At 40.2% G+C, this 21945-nt stretch overlaps 1 protein-coding gene across 1 annotated transcript in view; it reads left to right on the top strand.

Annotated features, from left to right (window-relative positions):
* Window positions 1-19139, top strand: part of skib (v-ski avian sarcoma viral oncogene homolog b) — a 28648-nt gene extending 9509 nt beyond the window's left edge. Inside the window, exons 2-7 of the mRNA XM_079482528.1 lie at window positions 15289-15402; window positions 15795-15895; window positions 16067-16347; window positions 16472-16743; window positions 16855-17085; window positions 17200-19139. Of these exons, the coding sequence (XP_079338654.1) occupies window positions 15289-15402; window positions 15795-15895; window positions 16067-16347; window positions 16472-16743; window positions 16855-17085; window positions 17200-17418 (1218 nt within the window). The 3' untranslated portion in view covers window positions 17419-19139. The remainder of the gene's footprint in view (window positions 1-15288; window positions 15403-15794; window positions 15896-16066; window positions 16348-16471; window positions 16744-16854; window positions 17086-17199) is intronic.
* The last annotated feature ends 2806 nt before the right edge of the window (window positions 19140-21945 follow it).

Raw genomic sequence — 21945 nt, 5'->3', positions numbered from 1 at the left:
TTTTAGCACGCTGTCTGTAAGTTGTAACTCTTTTTGGAATGTTGCATCTCTCAACTCATTATCATTAAAGCACACCTGAAAAAGCACAAAATAAAAAACTATAGTCAAACCAGTCCACCTTAATAATCAAGCAGTCCGTTTTTAGACTCAAAAGTAAACTAATGCTGTCAATGCAAGTGCCCTCCATGTTTCACTAAATCTGAGGCAATTATTTTAAGCACTGGTTAAGTTTTTTGTTCGCCTTGACTTTACTTTCCCTCTCTGGCCAGTAAGGCAATGCGATAGCTTGCATGTACACAGTGTCCGCCTTTATTTATAGTGCGCCAGTGACCACAGACATGGGCAGCCCGAGTCCGGGCAGGCCAGAGCAGACTAGCCTGAATTAGAGAGCGTCTGATCCCATAATGAGACAGCTATTATCAGCCCTGTGTCTTTAAATGGGGACTAGCACTGCGGTCACAGAGTACGGAAAGCTAACTGCTAGCTAACACCCTCTTTAAAAAAATCCAAGGTTTGCTTTGCGACTTATCATTATAAACAGGCTAATTGCTGTTCCTTCAGGCGCCGTGCGGCGTTATTAGCTTGGCTCTTGATTCACTCGTCTGCAGCTGTCTTCAGGTAGAGTCACCTGGACAAGAGGTTTTGATTGGTTAGGACAAGGTAGCATTGAGAGAAAATGCAAAAGCTGTGGAGGTTAGGTGTGAACAAGAGGAGGAATGTGAGACTGTGGTGTGACTGGACCGATGCGCAGAGCTTTGATGTGCGGTGAGAGGTAAAGTCAGCTTGTTAAAGACAGGAGGTGAATGAGCAGTTTCCATGGAAAATTCAAAAGTCCAGTTATGATCATGGTTATTTGCAGTATTTTCCAATTTAATAGTTTGAACACTTTTTACGCTACAAAAATAAAGTTGCTGCTAAATACCATTGAGCCATTTGCATTATACATTTTTTTGGAAACTTTAAAGGGACAGTTCATCCAAAAATACAAATTCTGTCTTCTTTTAGAGGCCATTCACATTTAGGGGTGAATCACATTTAGCCTATTTTGTACACGCAAGTTCATTATTTTAAATGTATGCACATGGCAGGCGTGTGCAAATAGGGAGCGACGGGGTCGGGACGTGAGCATTTTTCTAGGCACTTCGGTCCCGCATTGAGATTGAAAGAGTTCAACTTTACAGAGTGGAAATAGTTCAACTTAACACTCTTTAAGTGCAGGTATTTGACTAGAGAAAGTGCGTTTTTGTGTGCGGTTTTAGACGCGAAATGTGAATCGCCCCTTACTCACCCCACTCAAGTTGTTCCAAATCTGTATACATGTTTTTGTTCTGATGGACACACACAAAGTAATTTGAAAGAATGCTTGAAACCAAACAGTTCTTGGCCACTATTGACTACCATAGTATTAAAAATGACAATGGTTTCCCAGAACTGTTTGGTATCCTATGTTCTTCAAAATATCTTCTTTTGTGTTCAACAGAACAAAGAAATTCATAAAGCAATTCTTCCTTCTATGGTAGAAAATCACAAGAGTTTCTTGAGTTTGTCCACAGTCCTTAAGCTCTCTCTTCGCTCTGTTTGGCTTTTTATACAGCACTATATAATTTTATATATGGCTACCATAGCCGTTTTTAGCCAATGTATTTTTACAAACCGGCATGAACAAAAACAGGTTTAGGTCCATCTGGAGTCTTATATACGTTAGTGCATACCGCAGAGCATACATTAAACCCTTCGATAAACACGACAGGAAAGGAATGTCTGGGTCAAACCCTGCGAGCATACATTATAACCACATTAGAAGGACCGCCACGACATGTCTGCGAAACGGTCACTGTGACAAATCTGTGGCTACGTGTGCTGTTCATTTCACACATTTCAGCTGGTCCTAACTGTACGGGCAACAGATAGAATTAGTCTTTCCAAAGGGATTAGTCGCCCTATCATCAAGCCCACTGCCTAATTTCTTTCCCTTTGTTGTGGAGCAGGCTGCATTAAATGGGATCAGGGGCCTTGGCCAGAGACAGTAGTAGGAAGCGGCCCTTTGTCTGCCTGGCAGGTGCAGCGGGTTGTGGGGTGATACTGGCATTTTGAGGTCAAACCTCTAGGTACTTAGCTGGGGTCGTCTTCCTCCAAGGTTCCCTTTATGGCAGTCACGTTTTTTTTTTCTTAACCACCCGCACCACCGGATCAGTGCTCCTGAGATATCCCAGAAACCCCTGCAACTCCACTCGAACCCTTAATCAAAGGACTCCAGTGGGGTTGGCAGTAAATTTACAGACAAATGGTTTTTGCTATCTCTCTCTCTCACTCTCCACTTTTTCGGTCTTTCTGACTCGTTCTCTCTTTTGCACTCCACTCACATCTGGCGAACAGTCCCTGTCTGCTTTTGCTGTGTTGAGGTCATTTTCATCCTATGAGGAAAGTGAAACCTTATGAGAGGAACTGCCAGGGACATGCACCCGGAGGAGTGTGTTAGGTCACTTTAGTCCAGTTTTAAGTCTCTTAACAAGGCAGTTATTATGCACGTTGTCTTTCTAAAGTCCTTTGTAAAAAACTAACATAATAGTTCTATATGGTAATGGTATACAAAGGCACCAGGATTTTGTACTAGGTTTTCTGCCTCCCCTTTTTTAAACCAGTTTTTCAAGGTCATTTATAATGCTGTATTTTCATTGAAATTCTTGACAAGCTTTGGCTCCATTTTGCCTGCAGAAGGCCTCAGCGCAAGCAACCCAGACAGCTGCGGCCACTGAAGTGTTCTGCATTCAGCAGGGAAACCAAGTGCTGCATGTGCAGAAAATGGGAGACATTTCCTGGAATGCAAACAACCTCCCTGTCTGATTTTTGCTGAAAATGGTCCAAGGATGTGTCTTTTGTAAAGCAACGGCATCTTTATTGAGATTCAGATTAGTTTTTATGTATATGATTTCCGTTTGTTCTCCGTACGTCTGTCCAGTACATCTTTTTTCATCCTCATCCTTTTATCCCCTTCGTTCTCCTCCACTGCAGAATATGAAGAAAATATGCTGAAGCTGCATTCATGCCTGCTAGCTTACACGAAAAACACATTTAGGGCTCCCATCCCGTTTTTCAATTAAAGCCTCTCATGAATATGGAGGTTTCTGTCCACAGCCAATTGGGGGCATGTCTGTAAAATATAAAAAGTGACTTAAGCACTAACAGTTGAAGAATTTTGAAGGAAGATTAAGAATCAGCCTAAAGGCAATTGGTATCGGTAATCATTTTCATGCATATTAAAGCTCGAGGGGATTTTCAAGAATGCATGGAAATGCTCGGATAATGAGTCTTCTGGCTTGCCTTTGTCAGATGTGTCTGATTAAAGTGATCAAGTGCTTGTATCAGACCCTTTCAGATTAGAAAAACATGAAAGATTGAGAGGTTGGCGTATGGCCGTTGCCTTGAAATAAAGTTAAGCCATTTAGAAATGTGTCTTCCTTTTCCCAAATGTTATGCTGTTTATTAGTGTGATTTATTTAAAAGAATGTTGCAGGATTGTGCTGGCAACCCTGACAGGAGGTTACATCGTGTGGTCCTAAGCATGGGGTACGCTTGTGATGTCATTTTTGTAACTGTTAGCATATGCATGTGTTCTGTGCATGTGCCTGAAATTGACTGCAGTATTGAAGAGCACGAAGCAGTCACAATGCATCAAATGTGTCTATATGGACTTACTGTTAATTGAGTATATTTTGGAGGATGTTCTATATTTGTTTTAGTTTTGTAGTATATTTTCGAAATGATCTTGTATATATTTTGGGGAATGTTAAATATTGGTGTATTTAAGTATATTTTGTGTTATATATTTAGGTTTTGAGTATATTTTCAAGAATATGTTGTATTTGGGTATATTTGATTTTGGACTTTATCGTGGAGAATATTTGATATATTTGTATATTTAGTTTTGGACTAAGCTATATTTGGATTTTTTTTATTTATGATTTGTTTTTTGAAGAATATGTTGTATATTTATATTTAGTTTGGAACTATATTTTGGAGCATATGTGATATTAGTTTTGGACTAGGCTATAGTTTGGAAAATGTGGTATATATATTAAGTTTTTGATTATATTTTTAAAGCATGTGTTATATTCAGTATTTGTATATGTAGTTTAACATTTATTTTGGAGAATATATTGTGTTTGTACAGACTAAAAGTTTAGGGTCATTTACTCCATCTTTTATATTATTTCCACATGTTAGAATAATAGCAAACGGTCAAAACCAGGGATTAACACAATTGTAACTAGTGGCTGAAAGCATCCAAAATAAATGCAAATATATGTCATATTTTAGAATCTTCAAAGTAGTCACCGTTTGCGTAGTATTTGCAAAATCGCACACACATCATTTTATCATCCAGCTTCTTGATGTTTCAACATGTGAGACTTTTTGAACAGTAGTTTGAACATGTGCTGGACTGTTATTGGCTGTTGTTATTTTATTATTTGTATTAATTAAAATGTAAAAAATATTAATGAGAAATTTAAAAGATTGAAACGTACGCATTGAGATAAATATATTTTTCATGATTTAAGATCATGAGAAAATTTTTTTTTCTCAAGTGATCCTAAACTGTTGAATAGTAGTGGGTATTTATAGAGCATGTTATGTTTGCTGTATGCTGTGTGAGCGTGTCATTGTTAAGGGCCATAAAATTAATCGTAATCGTCAATTTTAGCCTTCATCAATTACAAAAAGAAAATATTATTGTGCCCCATTCCAGTTTGCAAGGATCCTCTCTTTTCTTGCAAATCCATAGCGCACACCTTTCCTTTGTGGTTCAGCATATATTTTTCAGTTAAATTCAGAGTTTAAAAGCCAAGTTTTTATCTGTAAGGATAAAAACTTTAAAATAACAGCCTCATGCAAAGCAGTCTGGGAACCAAAATTTGAAGAAAAAAAAAACAGAAAAAGGTTTAGGTGTTTATTTGAGAATCTCAGAACGTTCAGCATGAGGCTGTTTTTTATAATCTTTTCTGTAAAGATAAAGACTTGTTAATGTTTAATATTCATTTATCTTTGAACAAACTGTTGCCAATAAATCAGATTAATTTAAATCTACAGTATGTTACTGGCAACTAGCTGCATAACCACAGCAAAAACGTTTACAGTAGTTTTGAAGTAAGGCAGACACAACTGATGCCATTTGATGTGATTGGCACAGTGTGAAAAGGAGTGACCGGGCCCTCTGCGTTTTACAACAGCCCAGTCAGCTTAATGAGGAGAGTGTCAATTGACCACAGTCCGGGGTTGTGAAGAGGTCAGGTTGAATCACAGGACATAACAGAGAAAATAAAAGCTGGGGCAGCTGAGGTGCGAGAGTGGGGGTGATAGCAGTCGTTGTTGTTTTTTGGGGTGGGGGTAGCTATTCTTTTGAATTGATAAGCAGCAGAGAAAGCTATTGATTGATCCATAAATTATTTGTAATGGTGATCTTGCACTTGTGATAAATATCTAGATAGATCTAGATAGATTGACAGATCGGGGTTATGGTTTATATAGTTGATATTTAGTTAGTTGTGAATTAGTTAATAAAGGTCAGTTCACTGAGGTCAACTGGTTTTACTACTGCTGGAGACAAGTCCAGAGACAAGGGGCAACCAAACTCCCCCACCATCTGTCAGCCATAAAAGGGTTTGAGTTTTAGAGGTTTTTTTACAGCCATGCATTTTGAGACATGGCAAGACACTCTAGATGCCCCCAAGCTCCTCAGTTTCCTCCACAGTCCTCTATTGCAGGTCAGAAGTTCAATGCCTTTCTCCTTTATGAAATACCATGGAGCTTTAGTCGGTGGGAAGCGGCTTTTCAGCAGGCATCTTTTGTATATTTCTGACCATGGAGAGATTTTACAAGGCAGACGTGATTCACACAGATGGTGAGAAGTTCTGTGGACTCTGGTGACTCAACGGATGAGTTTTGTGTCGATATGCGTCATCATGTGCCTCATCAATTCACTCTGAAACTTCAGACAGGCCTACTGACACGTAATAATGAGAACGAAAACTCATTTGAAAATCTGTTTCCTGAGCTTCATCTGGAAATACAAATGTATAAATATCATATTTCTGCAATCGTTTCGAAAGGTGTCAAAACAAAAAGATTGGAGAATTTATGTGCATTCCTCTGTCTGTTATGTGTGACTTACCGTCCTACTCTCTTGTCTTCTTGTTTTTCTCATTGGGTTTTCAGGTCTGATCTAGCCCAGATTCCTCTAGAAATTATATCCTCCACAGAGGCTAAACCACCGAGCTTTAACACCTCCTGCTGGTCATGTGACACTGCCCACCGGTAAATATCAGTTAACAGAGAGGAATGAAATGATGGGGCGAAAAAAGACGATATTTAATTTGTCCTTAATAAATTCCGGTATTCGGAAGCAGCAGTGACCTTCAGATTTTTTTTGTTTCCTGTCCGATTTCCTTTTGGTGCATGCTTGAGTTTCCAGTGTCTTTACGGCCCCCTCGTTTTAGCATCCTCTTCAGAGGACGAAAAACGCTGACGGTGGAAGAGTAAAAAACTGGCAGGCACGCCCTTGAAGGTTTCTGTGTCACTCAAGCCCATTGAATTTTTAATTATTTCCTGGCTGTGGTATTCTGCTCCACTTCACTAGGGCGCCTGGCTCCATGCTGTCTCACAGCTCAGATGGTAGACACTGTGTTAGACATTTGTGGTTAAATCTGCTCAAATCCTTAGACGCCTACTGCACGCAGGTGAAATCTTCGGTTGGAGGAGATTTTCGGCCGGGCGTATTTAATGCCGCTTATTCACTGCACATCATGCGGATAGTCGTGTCTCTGAATGGTCCCTGTAAAAGGGGCGATACCTCAATCATGTTATTGTTTGCAAAAACTATATACATACACTACTATATCACCCACATTTACACCAGTGTTAGGGGTTCTGCTGGAGACAGCTAGCACTTCTCTCTCAACCATACATCCCGCACGCAGCTTTTGTCTCTCAGACTGATGCATTTAGCATCCATAACCGTCATTATTCGCTGGCCAGCAGTAATGTAATCGCTGTTGATTTATGGGCAGAAGTGTACATCACAACTCCCAACAAATGAATCTGCTCTTTTCCAGAGCTGTCTGATCATGCATATTGCATTTGCCCTTTATAATTATCATAATAATGACTTTTAATGCGTCTGACGCAAAGAACTGTGATTGCACTTGACAAGAGCTTCTCCAGGCTAGCGAGTTGCACATCAAAGACGTGTTCAGAGGGTGGTGCAGTCGGAGCATTTGGCCCGAGATTTATGCTCCTAACATATATCAGGCGGTCTCTCCCTCGCTTTTCCGTGTCATGTCGAGGTCTCCGGAGTTCCAAGAGAGGAAAAGAATAATATGAAAGCGAATGGTTTCGAATGAAGGGCTGGAAATAATGATCTCTGTTCCGAGTTAGCGGTTGCATCAACGCTGGTGATTCAGGGAGGAAAAATGCGGTTTATGTCTCTTTACGTTTCTAGGCTGTCTGCGAAATGCATTAGTCCTGTGGAGCAGACGCAGGCCAGGGCGGAGGGAGGGACCCAAGGCTGCGGAGGGGGGGAGGGCCGAAGGTTGGAACAGCCGCAGTCTGGGCCTCCAGCCTCCTGGCTAGACTGCTGAAAGTTATTATTGAGTTCCTGGGTACAGCTTTCCCTCCCTCCCTGCCATACTGGTGTCTGTTCACCCTGTGCTCTCGTTCTCTCATGCTCACTAGGCGGTTATGTGTGTGACTGTGTGTTTTGCCTGGCAATTGATCATGGCCTTAAACAGTAGTTTAAAATACAATTAAACATTTTTACTGTAGACATCTGTCCAATTTTAAAATGACAAAAATAGTTGAAACATAATTGAGATCTCTCCGATTTTTATCCCTAGGCAGTAATGAGATTGAAAGGGGAGCAAATGGAGACATGCAAGCCACCTGCTTCCCAGATTTTTCTCCTGAGAAAAATAACCTCAGTAATCGCTTGTGTCTCCTTTAGAGTTTCAGAAGAAATCTTGACAATGTTTAACTGTGTTTAGATTTCTATTACATATCAAGACCGGCAATTAAAATATGAACTCAATCATATTTAACCATCTCTTCCAAGACTAAATTATGAATTATGCTGTATGCATTTTATAGTTCTGTACCTGTTCTATTTTAAATGTTTCCTGATTCTTAGTTGTATAGGAGAACCATCTTAAACAACCTTGAAACTTTTACATAATTGACATGTAAAACATAACTAAGAATCCTATTACAAAAATATAATATAAAATATAATTTGATCATCTATTTACCCTCATGTCATTCCAAACCTGTACGGCTTTCCTTTTTTCTATTCTTCAGAATACAAAAGAAGATATTTTGAAGAACATTGGTAACCAAACAACATTGTCTCCCCATTTACTTCCATTGTTTGGGCACAAAAAAAACACAGAGATATCTTGTTTTGCTTTCGACAAAAGAGAACAATCAGAGATTTTGAACAACGTGTCGAAATAATGACAAAGTTTTTGAGGTGAACCTTTAAGTCTTTTACCTTTGAATGAGTAAGATGTGAGCAATAATTTTGATCTAAAAAAGAACATGGGTAGTTGATAAATACACCGTATATGTGTCCTATGGTTTGACACAGCAAACATTTTGTAAACAAACTTTTTGGAATATATATTCTTTTATATTATGAATATAATTTTTAGAATATAAAATAACAATGACGACAAATCTTCTGGACAATCCACATGGGTCTACGTGCTGGGAAAGCTGTAAGATTATGTGCTAACTACAATCCCTTTTTGTTAGCAGGTTTTAGAACAGGAGCACCTCGCCCTAATCTCTCCGACCGGATCAAGCCGAACAAATTAACACACAGGGCAACGTGTCCTTAAAACACTGGGACTCAGGAGACATTTATATAACAGTGGCTTGTATCTTTGTTCAGTCTCCATTGTCAGACCCAAGCTTTGCTCTGACTGCCAAGTAATCTACCCTAATATTCAGCCACTCTGGCCAGAGTTCAGAAACATTAGATTATATGTAAACCGGCCAGATCTTGAATGCCTTTGGGCTCCTGCAGATGTTCGTGAAAATTTTGGTACCAATTTAACAGGTATTATGGGAACTAAACGCCTGCGAGAGTCGATGTTTAATGAGTGTCAGGTGTGGATTTCCTTTTAAAAGGTATTCAGTGGTTAGTCTGGATAACGTTAGCTTTAGGGGCAGGGTTGGGTGAGGGTCTCATCTGCGAACAGCCTGGAACCGAGATGGACGAATTCGGTAATCGGTTGAGTCAGAGCATTGCTGTTCTAAAGCAGTTATGCGGTTGCTATGGAGAAAAACATTGGCTCTTTCAGATTCTGAGGAGCGCTGTACAACTAAAATGGTCCAGGAAAAAGACGTTTCCAGGAATTTTCAGGGTTACAAAGCAGACACCATATGAAGTGAGCAGAATAATGTAATTCATGCTGAAAAGACTGACGTAGTCGGTCAGCAGGTTGTGTTTTGAATGTCGGTTTCCTAGCACCGGGCTTTTTTTTAAAATCATGAGTAACTAAAAAGCTACGTTTTGGTGATCCATTGCCTACACCAACATAAACCAGCGTGGAAATTTGAACCTGCCATTCATAGCAAAGATATTTAAAGCTAAAAGGGTGAACCTGTCTGTTTCCTTAGTAATCTCTTTATGCAATCATTGTTAAACTTTGTTGATGCTTTGTGTACGTGTATATAAGCACTGCAAAAAGAGGGGATTTCCAAAATGTCCTTCACAGGTTGCTTTAATAAAACCTCAATCAAACCTTGAATGCCTTTGAGTATTTTGGAAAACCAGTCAATTTGGGGTTTTGGCCACTTTGACTCGGCGGTTAGCTTTTTCACCCCACACCCAATTTTGTTTTTACTTCAACCACGTAATCCTCTATTTTTCCTCTCCTGTTGTTTCTAATGCTTCCTGACATTCTACCGACATCCATTAGCACTTCCACCTCCATTCAGCTGCACTTACGTTTGTTTTGACGAAGGCCTGGGGAACATTGGGTTTTCAAAGTGACTGTAAAAAGCAGAGCAAAGTAAAATAATCCATTCCCAGCCTTGGCTGTATCAAACCTTAATTATAGGGCCTCATGCGTAAATGTGCTGCTCCTGAGAGCGGTTCGCTGAAACTGACATGTTTTCCATTACAGTGGATCCACTTGTGATGATTAGCTGTAATATCAAATGGACAAAGTGTGGCACAGGAAATATCCAGTGATGGCTTCCCTCCTGTATGGTTGCGGTATTTTGTTGGTTTTTGGAGCCCAGGGTCTGTGTACAGGCCACACTGTCTTTACGGCACATCTGCGTTGTTGATCGACAGTGTATAGATGGCGTCAGGGCTTGAGAATGCCTGAGGGCGCTTTGAGGCTGTAAATTTCAGACGGATTTAAAACATCACTCGCGCCAATTACCACCACACCACCCCTCCCCAAGACCCCTCCCCTAATCCTAGAGCAGACATAGTGACATGGTTGAGACCCTATGCGCTGACCCTAACTTCACCCTGCTATTTCACAGCGGGTGCTTTTACAACTTCAGTACCCGGACACCTCCTGACCTCCCCTTGGCATTCACTCCCTTATCACCCTTCCAAATAGACCCCACCATCGCACCTTATTTGGTACAGGAGAGGTTTAGGGTCTCGACTATTGCCATCAATTCTTCATACGCAGCAAAATAGGAACCGTCACGTAATTCATCCAGCAGCATTCTGAAGTGAATTGGTGTGTGAGGTTTGATGTAGGTGTGGGAGGGAGTGATTGCGTATTCAGTGTCTGACAGACCGAAGCAGCTCCCTGACAAAACGCACATCCTGTCTGTCCTGCTCTGTTTAACGGCCATGCCTGATTGATCACCGGCTGGAGCTTTACATACAAGCAAGTGCAAAAAATTGGATGCTTTCCATATGTGGCACATTTTTCTCCGCTGTGTTCTTTTTCCAGCGGCTCGGTCGTAACTTTGTGTCCTCCCTGTTTTATTAGACAGGTCTTTATTATTTATGCTTGTAAAGACAGAGATGGGCAGAGAGAGGGGAGAGATGGAATGAGACGTGTTGCACTTGCAGGCTGGACTCAAACCAACATTTTCTTTTTGTATAAAGCTTTAAAGGAAAGTTAACCCAAAAATGAAAACTCATCCCACCCATTTACTCACTCTCATGTCATTCCAAACGTGTATGGCTTTCTTTCTTCTGCAGAACACAAAAGATGATATTTTGAAGAATGTTGGTAAACGACCGATGGTGATACCCATTCACTTCTATTGTATAACACAAAACCATTGCAAGTCAATGGATACCACCAGTTTTCGGTTGCCAATATTCTTAAAAATATCTTCTTTTGTGTTCTGCAGAAGAAATAAAGTCATACAGGTTGGAAATGACAAGAGGGTGAGTGGGTGAACTATACCTTCCTTTAAGTTCACATTCCTTATTTTTTGGCCATTTCATTTATATGATTTCTGAGCTCCTGACAGGCAGTTTAGCTAGCAGTTAGCAGAGATGGGAGGGTCTCTTCAGTGGGACACACAGCTGCTAACAAAAGTCCTCACTCTCACTGGAGGAACTAAAGCCCATCTGCTCAGTCAATCACTCAGGCACGAGATCCAAAGCCAGGCAAAGCCAAGCCTTGATGGGTCTTGAAGCTGTTTTACCTGATATGTGATATTAGGACTCTTTATTTTGGGTGCCTTGTGTTAGAGTGGTATCCATGACCACATTTAGACAGGATTTCAACCTCACGTTTGCCTGATCATTGAGTTGTTTTTTCTTTTAAAACCATTTTATGTGGGACTACATATCTTGTATTTGTTTAAACTATTCAAGAGTGCTAATACAAAGTACTTCACCTATTTTTTCTAGTCTTAAGGTGGACTCATGAAGGGTGCAATGAGTTGTGGATATGTCAGTCTGATGAGACCCAACCCTTATGTGCCTGTTTAGGAAGCAGATGGATTCCTCCATCACGCTCAGAGCAGGATTATGCGTTCGAGCCTTGCCTTTGCGCTGAAAGTCTGTTCCCTTCTCAGCTCAGACGCCAGCATGACTCCATAGTCCAAAGGCTATTAACACAATCCAATCAAGGTCGGTTTTCCCTATGGCTCTGTATCTTCTCGATAGCTTACTGGAAGAAGACACTCTTCAAGGGAAACACGATGGCGCGGCTTCCCCTAGCACTACCCTTGGATGCTTCGAAAGAACTTCGATCTGCTGCCCTTCACCAGCTGACACCTGGTGACAACCCAGCTTAATATAAATTTTGAGAGCCTCTAAAGCACTTGTATGAGACAGCTGGTCGTACACCCTTCTGTCTTTCTCACTTATACACACACTTATAACTTCTGCAGATGCCCAGAATCCCCTCTTAATCAGAGCACCGGTCTACAAAACGTGTCTCAATAAAGATGTTACCCGAGCGCTCTTTACCAGTTGTGCCCTTGACTTTGGCAGAGCATGTCAAAGCACACGCAGATCTGAGGATTACATGAAGGATTTCCGTGGGGGAAAGAAAAGCTGTAATAGGAAACTTGTTGTGCCTGGTTGCTGTGCACCACCGGCGATACAGTTCTGTCAGGCCGCACGGCGAGTTATTGTGAGGTTGTTAGTCGCTTGTGCGAGGACAATAGAGATCATTTTTGTTTCATGTCAGATGCAAGTCCATTAGTTTGATTTAAGAAATATAAAGGGAGAGCATGCATCATACTTTAAATGTGAAGAACAAGCTTGTAGTAACACAACACAGTCGATTGACGTTCGCCTCATAGTCATTACGAAATTGAAAGCAAATGTGGTCACTGTAGATGTTCTCCCAAGTGCTTTATAATTATGTGCATTTTATCATTCATTTTTGCTTGGAAAATCTGTAAAATGAACATCGCCTAGTTGGTGTCTCATCATATCCACACACTGCTATCTAATGAAAGATGAATTAATCTGCATGACTGGATTTGTGATGAGATCACGAATTGGAAAAATAAAACTCACAAATGAGATCTCTTCAATAAATGATGTCTCCCAGACCCAACAAGATTTCATTTGTGTCTGTTTTCATTTTGAAAGAAACATTTGAGTTTATTCAGATCTCAGTGACGTTACATCTACTGTATGTATGAAGTCTCCAAAGCTTTGAATGAGCAATTTCTCTCAGCAATAAAACAAAAAAAAGCCTGAGGGCAGTTAATGAAAGGAGTTTCGTTGTTACGGCACGGCTCTGTGTGTTACGAGCGTTTCGTCCATACATCAGATACTAGTTTGTTGTCGCCCCATTATAATGTGCCTTCAAAGAAATCGTGCACAATAGGCAGTTGAAAGGGTATAGGACTGAATGGCCACTTTAAGAGTAAGTCGTACTTGGCCTTCAAGTATACATTCCTGCTGCTTTGTGTTTCCTCTGTGGTCCTGCTCCTCAAACCCGCCCACTCGCATTCAGGAACCAGACGCTCTGGGTTCCCACAGGGCCATCAGCCAAAGTAAACTACAGAGAGGAAATGTGGCCCTCACTCTCTCACTGTTTTATCACTCACTCATACAGTGGCCTGGTTACATCTTCCTGGGTTAGTTACATTTGCATCTCACACGGTGTAAATATAGATAATGCATTTATATGATCTAGTACAGTTTAGTACAAAATGCTTCTGTTTTTGCATTCATATACAATGTATATTATACATAAATCTATCATAATACTTGCATGGTATTACAAGTTTGTGCAAAACGTAATGATAATGCATGCTTTGAACACGTTCCCAAAACATGTTTTTAACTATCGTAAACGTCGTTTTTTTTAACGGTACAGAACTGTTACAGGTTTATATATTAAGTCTGGAGGTTTGATAGCAGTCCAGATGTTGTGCACATCCTAATCTTCATCCGCTGCGTGTTTGTGTGGTTTTGCCCAGCTGTTTGGTATCGCTGTGTATGTGTGTCATGATGCTGTGCGTTTGATGTGGCGGTGAGTGAGGTCCGTGTCACGGCTGCCCTTGATTTCAGATCAGCGGACGTTGCATCATTACCTCTCTTGTGGTGTCTGGGATAAGCACAGTCAAAGACTATTATGTCTGGGACGCCCTGGTCTTCCTGGAACTCCAGACCTCAGGGAAGGAACAAACACAGACAGGCATTCTTTGTTGGGTTATTGTACACTTTAGTCATGTTTTGACCCATCCGCCTTTTTCAGTGCGTATGAAAAGAAATAAGTGCTTCCTTTTTTACGCAAGGAAGGTAAGAAGGGTCACGCAACTCTTTAAACAAAATATGCAGATATATAAAGAGTACACGAAACTGTTAAGCACTATATGAGAACACTACTGCTGCTTGTGTGTTCTATTTAATCATTCAGAATGTGTTTTGAATTGTAAGAGGCCGCTCTCAAATCCACTATACTCAAGATGAAGGGTACTTGAATGTGAATTAGTCCCAACTACACTTTTGGAAGTGTGTTTCTCAAGTGCTTTTCTCGGAGTCCAATGCCCTCTATGCCAACCATACTCTTCAGTGAAGCTGGATACCATGGAGGCGAGTGTGTGTGATGTCAGATCTGTGTTGACGAAACAAGCTCCAGACGTGCACCCACGCCTTTAGATAACAGTAACGGCTTATTATTATAACTCCACATCTGCACAGAGATCAAAAGAGAAAGAAAACACTGTAAGAATTTGTACTACAGGAGACCTTCAGCCCCCTGCGGCACGGACGGTGGAAAATCCAGCACACCACCGCCCCCTTGTGTCACATTCACGCCAACGACGCTTTCCCCGACCTCATTAAACAACCGGTTGTCATTCTCACCAACGTGGTGTTTCTCACCCATTAACACCACATTTCCAATAAAGCGTTTGTCCATTTTTGAATCAGCACCTCTTTCTGACTTTTCCTCAGCTCGCGAGCGCAGGCGGTGAGGACATTCGAGTTACAAGGGCGTTGTAAATTCCTGAACTTGAGCTAGTGATGTGCAGGTCCGGGCAGGTCGTTCGTACAGTTACGATTAACACGTCCTCGATCTCGCATGCCGTCACCTGAGGGGTTATTCACTCGAAAGAAAGCGCAGGTGGCTCCCAAGGAAGCCTTTTTATGTTTTATGAATGCCTGGACTGTTAGGGGTTTATTTGTACTGATACTGAATTTACCTCAGATTTCTCTCGAGTGTTTGCAGGGAGCTGCAAGTCGGCTTGACACCAACGTGGTCAAAGCCCTACCTCGGTGCTGAAGTCTCACAGTGTGTTATTTCATCTCATGAAGTGTTTTTTCTGTTTTCGCAGGCGTACAGTGCCATTCCTTCCAAAAAGTCCAAACACGACCGCTCAAGATCCCCATCGGTGGATAGAGAGAAGCAAGCTGATTGGCTGCAGTCTCTGGCTGCGTCTGCAAATAAGGTTCGTTTGATTGGCTCTGTTTGTCTTCTTGTTGGCGATTCATATCGCTGCTTTCCTTCTGCAAACTCGTATCTCCATATTTTGTGATTTTTTTTGTTTGTTTATTAATATATCTTTTTTTTTTTTTTTAAGTGTTTGTCAAAGTTGACAGCACAGTGTTAAATGATTAAAAAGTACAGTGTTTTTTCCATTTCCTGAAAATAAGTGAATTCGGACATTCGAGTTTTGGTAGGACAGTTTTAATGGTCATAGTTTGATTATTATTAATTTTCTGTTACTTCCAAGCCATAAGATGTTTTGTTTAAATGATAGTTATTACCTCCACAGCATCATAGGAATAGTGTATAAATCTTGCCTAAGACATTGAAACTCCCGGTTTGTCTTTGTTGTAGGATCTTAAGCAACCCCAGTTTAAGCAGAGACCTTCGGCCTTCAGACCCTGGTCGCCCAGAGTTTCTTCTGAGAAAGAAACACTCGGACACAAGTATGAAAGGTACAAGAAGCGGAACCGCTCATCGCATTGGCGTTATACCATTACAACTGTAATACAATAGGGATTAGCAAAAAGTAGCTTTAAATATTTCATTCATCCTCTCCATTGTTGCACACATCAGTATTTCTATCATCAAGATGTGTTATTAATTTATTTTCCACTGACATTCAGATCGCCAGCTAAAGGACAAGACAGCCTGGTGGTACCAAATGTATCTCTCCCCAGCACCCCGTTTAAAAACCATGAGCCGGCTTTGCACCATTTCTCTCACCCCACTGAGAACAACAACACGAGCAAAATGGAGAGCTCAAGGCCAAGAAAGAGGTGGCTATCTGCAGACAGACAATCGCAGCCTTTGACCAAAGTTTCTCCACCTACATCGGCTGTCAGACAGCGGCCTCAGGATAATGAAGACTCGGACGCAGAAATCGAGGTCGACAAGTGTGATGAAGGTAAGGAATGAAATGGGATTGACCATTTCTCTGCATATGAATGCACTTCTGGCTGGATTGTGTCAACGCATGTCAACTTCTGCAAAAAATAGCTCTCTTTAATAGAATATTCTTCTGATTCCAGCTCCTCTATCTCGTCCCTTGATGACCCCTCCCTACGCCAATGGAACAGGAGTGCTTAACCTCAGCTCACACAGCCCTGCAGAAGTGCATGATGGGAGGGTGGGCCATGGGACATCCCCTTGCACTGAGCTGGAAGCCTTGAAGCAGACGCTTAACAGTGACCTGAGCTCTAAAGAGGCAAGAGAGAGGTTCCTGCAGGATATCGTTCGCATGAGAATGAAGCAAGAGGAAAAACTAGCCAGCGCTGTGCAAGCCAAACGCAGCCTCCAACAGGTACACAAATCTTGGTCTGATGGAACGTCTTAAGACTGTTCTTCAGATCTCTTGAAATCTCTCATAAGCAAAATTCTAATATCCTTCAATAACCTCTAATACTGTTCACAGGAGCTGGAGTTTGTCAGGGTGACCAAGAAGGGCAGGCTGAGAGAGGCCATCGAAGCAAAGCGAAACCTGAGAAAAGAGATTGAACGCCTCCATGTGGAGTGTGAAAAGAAGGTGCGAGACGCCAAAGAGTATTGTGGCAGACTGAAGAGAGAGCTGGACAGAGAGAGGCAGACCCGCGTATGCGATAAGAGCTGTGAGGCAGGGAGGCTGAGGGCCAAATATTCCTCACAGGTAATATCATATTACATGAAACAATGAAATAGTTGTTGCATATATAAGTCTGGCAGCTAAAAAATAGGGATTTTGCAAAAGCACTCAAGTCTTTCTCTCCTGAATGTGTCTCAGATTGAAGACCTCCAGGTGAAGCTCCAGCAAGCAGAAGTGGACCGTGAGCAGCTGAGAGAAGATCTGCTGAAAGAGCGAGAGGCCAGACAGACTCTGGAGAGGGTTGTCAAAGAACTTCAGGAACAGCTGGGCCACAAAGCAGAGATGGAGGAACACACCATCTCACAGTCACTAACGCTTGAGAACGAGAAAAAAGACATGAGGGATGATGTTTCTTAAACGTTACAGTGAAGAGTGTATGGATACAGATTAAGACTTCGAAGACGATTAGAGGAGCCCTCTAAAGCCAACCCCTTCAAGAAAAATGCACGGGAGCAAAGGAGAATGATACTGACAAAAAATCATATTACATTGTACGTTCAGAAATGGAAACTTAAAAACATATTTTAACTCCGCAAAAGTTTCTGCAGAGACATTTTGGTATCGAAATGAGAGGAGGAAGTTCAAAGATGTTGTCAGGAACTGACTCGCCTTCAGTTAGCTTTTCAAGCTAATCGAGGGAATTTATTTTGTTATAAGCTATTTAATTGTTTTGTAAAGATACTTGAAAATATTTGGGAAACGAACTTTTTTATCACCTTGTGTTGACGGTAGCAGATGAAAGATCTGCTAGTTTCACTAATATACCGCAGACTCGAAAGTGTTAGAAACCAGATTTATAATGTACATTACACAGCGCTATCATTACAATCTTACAATTACTTTCCTTTTCTGTTTATTCTTTGTTGTCATATTGAAATAGTTTGCATGAGCAACAGTGGTGTGGTGCAAATCTTTCTTATACTGTAAACCTACATTCAAATTACCTTTTGATCTTTGTATTTTTTATTACCGTGTTTTTAAAATCCATAGTATTGGCAACGATCACTATAAACCCAGCTCTCTGTCCTAAACCTTTATGCAAGTATTACTTTACACTTTATTTACCAGCTTCCGATGTATTAAGCAGTCAAAATGAACATTACAGCATAGGACATGACAAATTTGTTGTTATCAGCATGTGTACTACATGCTCCGTTTAATTTGTTTTAAATGAATGTTTTTGCAGAGTACATCAGAATTAGTGAACGCTCAAGTGACGAACATCCAAGTCACTGGGTTTAGGGCTTATTAAAGAATAATGCTGTTTATGAAAATAACATTTCTACTTGTATAACTAAATAAGGATATATATTTTTTTACTTTCTACCAAAAAGAATTGCACTTTTAAGATAGATAATTATACTGTGTATTTGAAGCCCTCTAATGTTTTTAAGATTTCCGGCACCATGTTTTTTAGATTTCCTGCACCAAGTATTGAATAAGTTTTCATGTATTTGTTACAGATGTGAATACCACTTAAACATAAAAAGATGTATATAATGTAGCTTGCTTTACGCTCTAAATGTTTTGCTCCAAACCAATAGACTGTAAGTATGAAATAATGAATTTCTGCTATCATATTTTCAGCTATAGGGCAATTACTGTATAAAAGTGTATAATTAAACAAAGTTTTAGATCATTATATTTCAGAATAATTTCAGTCCCTTCGGGAATTACTTTATACAATTACCAAAGTTTCACATTCTGGGATTTTTGGTGGATTATTCCAGATATGTGACTGATGAGCTGTCAAGAATATTGGATAAACTCATCTTTTATCTCCATTACCACAGTCTTGAATGAAAACCTGCAGTTATACATATACTAACCTCTCCATTGCTGTATTTATTCTGGGTGAATTTTGGCTCCCCCAATTTATATAAAGAAATCTGTATGCTTGCCTATGTCAGTTTTTAACCTCTGATGTTTTATTGTTTCACAATAGATGTATGCATTGTGGTCAGGGTCTTGTCATAGTTTTGCTTTTGATGTGGGTCATTTTCTAAACTTGTTTTAATGTCCCCCCACATATAATAACAACAATAAACAGAATCGACCATTCTGACTGTTCTCAAGTTTCTCGCTCTACAATTTTTTGGCCTTTGCACTATACAGTAGGTTTATATCTAATCCAACAACACCACGATAAATACATTGTCTTGAAAAATTCATTTTTGTAATAAATTTTTTTTATCAAAATATAACATGATTTGATAGGCAGCATTACAATTACCTTTTAGATACACAAAGTAGAATCCCGCACAACTAATTGGTTCTGATTGAACTATGCGAAACGTCTTTTGTTGTGGATCACTGCCTTTCAAATCCTATTTTAAATAAATGCCCTATGTAAAAAATAGAAACTCTAATGGTGAAGAAAATTATATTTACTGTAGATTTAAGCTCTTCTGACAATTGTGCTTATACACCAAGGATCACTTGAACGAAATGTATTTTGTGATCTTAAAAATAAATTGATCTAAAGGCATTTGCTGACAAATTTGCAATTATTTTCATAGACAAAAATGTATCTTTTTAAACACAAATTCCGATCATTAGAAAACTAAAATTTGTTTAAAATAAAAAAATTGGAAATTGATTATCTGGACTAAATTATGAGGTTTAAAAAAAGTCTCAGGGTGAGACTTGAAGAAACTGAAAAATTAGAAATTTAATTTGTATTAGTTTTCTTTAGTCTCGACATTATTCTCATTATTACACTTTTATTATTCTACAATCGAGAAAAATTATAAGGATCTAGATTGGTTAAAGAAAGCCTGACTTAAAGTTTGAAGTACATTTAAATCAGAAGATGATGGATGGATGATCTTATCCACTTAATTCGCGCTTTGAAAGGGAAAGTCACTACTAGGGGGATATGGGCAGGTGTCCCACCATTTTTTCAAGGGCACGTTCAAGCTCAAACCGATGCACAACGTTTTGCAACGGTTTCCAGGTTTATACGTTTCTTGGAAATGGTCTGCAATAATGTTTGGTGGGTGTGTCAAGAATCTCAGCCCAATCAGCAGCAACGTGTATATAACCCATGCGGTATTAAGAAGAAAACTTTCACAATGGGTCCAAGTAAAGTCGTTTACAAATGTGTCTGTCGGCTGCAACTCGATATACGCAACAAGACATGTATTTTGCAATATTCAACACGTATTATACCGATTTCATCAGGCTCCTTAGATTCTTCAAAAAGAGCACAAAGAATGGTCTTCTCAGCTGCTTAAGGTCAACTCTTGCGTCATCACAACAGGGTGTTCCACCATTTCTGCTTTCCAACGTTTTGTCGGCGCTGAATGTAGGTATCCGATTTTACTGACCCTTCTTCAACTCCTCCCTGGACTGCTAGCGGCTAATCTCGTCGATCGGTCTGCTAAGCACCTTGTGAGGTCGAACACACCTTATGACACTACTTCGAAGATATCCCATTGGGCCTTTATAATGCCCTTATATGGGCATTTCCTTCCCCATTATAATCTATGGGGAATTTTGGGTGGCTCTTACACCCCAGGGGTACAACTCAAACCCCATTGTGAGGTATGCTTTTACAGAGCCTGCCAGCCTCTTTAACCATGGTAACCCGCAATTTCTACGAAATCCTTGCTCTTAGTTATGAGCCATAAAATTTGTCTCAATGCTAAATCTATGGAAATTTTGGTGGTTATGATAGTCCGGTTTTCTAAAACCAGAACCAGGATCAGTTAGAAAAGATATAGCAACTCAAGTTAGACCAGTCTGAATATCTGTGAAGTTTGGTAGCTGTAGCTTGAAAGTCAGAAAATGTTGACTCAGAATAATAATAAAAACATTAAAGGGGAGGTTTTCTGGACAAGCATTATCTTAAACCAGGAATAGGTCTTAGTTAAATTTAGATAATTAAGTTGTTAAAAAATAAACTTTGCAAAAAAACATTACTGTGTGCATCTTGAGACAAAACAATCGCAGTGATATATTTTAATATATAACTGCCCCATAAATTTAAGTGAAACATTAGTATGTTGGCTTTCTCAAGCAAACATTATTACACGGTAGTGTAGATAATATTAGTAAACCTTTAGTAAAGCCAAGTTATTATCTTTTTATAATTAGTACATGCTTTTTTAAATAAGGTAAACCAATTGGCCTATACAGTTAATATTCTACGTGTTTAACACTATAATTAATATAGAGGAACCACCAACACATTCCTCATTCTTTTCCTCAAGTAGTCCAGCAAGGAATGAAAATCCCCAGTGCGAGTAATGCCCTCACCTCATCCTGGATTAGAGATTTAAAGACTGTTAAACAGTGTGGCTTCCCTCCCTTTTCCAGTTCCTCCAGAAAGCCACAATGTACACAATGGCAGTCTAATTTAAACACCAAAATTCTTGAAGATATCTCAATATCAATGGACTCAAGGAAACCTAAACCGCCAAACGGCCAGTAATCATCTGCATGCAGACTACTCTCCTTGAGAACTGTCGGCTCATCACTCCACTAGATTCTCGCTGGATGTTGCAGTGCAAGAAAGCTGAAGAACTCATCGCATGACAGACGGAGGACTGAAAAAGTGGGTGAGAAACATTCCCAGGGGTTAAGATTATGACTAGACAAGAGTACTGCAGTAATGAACACATCTCCAGGAATGGCACCATCGTCTCCAGTCTTGTTTACACCTTCTCTTACCCGGATACCCCCCAGCCCGGAGAGGAGGTCACCCTCACCATTCAGATCACCTCCTCCTTTTATCATGACTTCACCTAAACTATGGCAGAAAGCTGTGATATCACGGCTGGCCGAGGAGTTCTTTTGGATCGGGGGAAGTATTGTCGCAACCCCGAAACTGAGAATGGGTCAAATAGGTAAGAATTAAATTGCAGTCTGATTATCCTTAAA

This window comes from Barbatula barbatula (assembly GCF_947034865.1).
Source record: "Barbatula barbatula genome assembly, chromosome: 20".
Classification (NCBI taxonomy): domain Eukaryota; kingdom Metazoa; phylum Chordata; class Actinopteri; order Cypriniformes; family Nemacheilidae; genus Barbatula; species Barbatula barbatula.
This window is presented reverse-complemented; position numbering and strand designations above follow the sequence as displayed.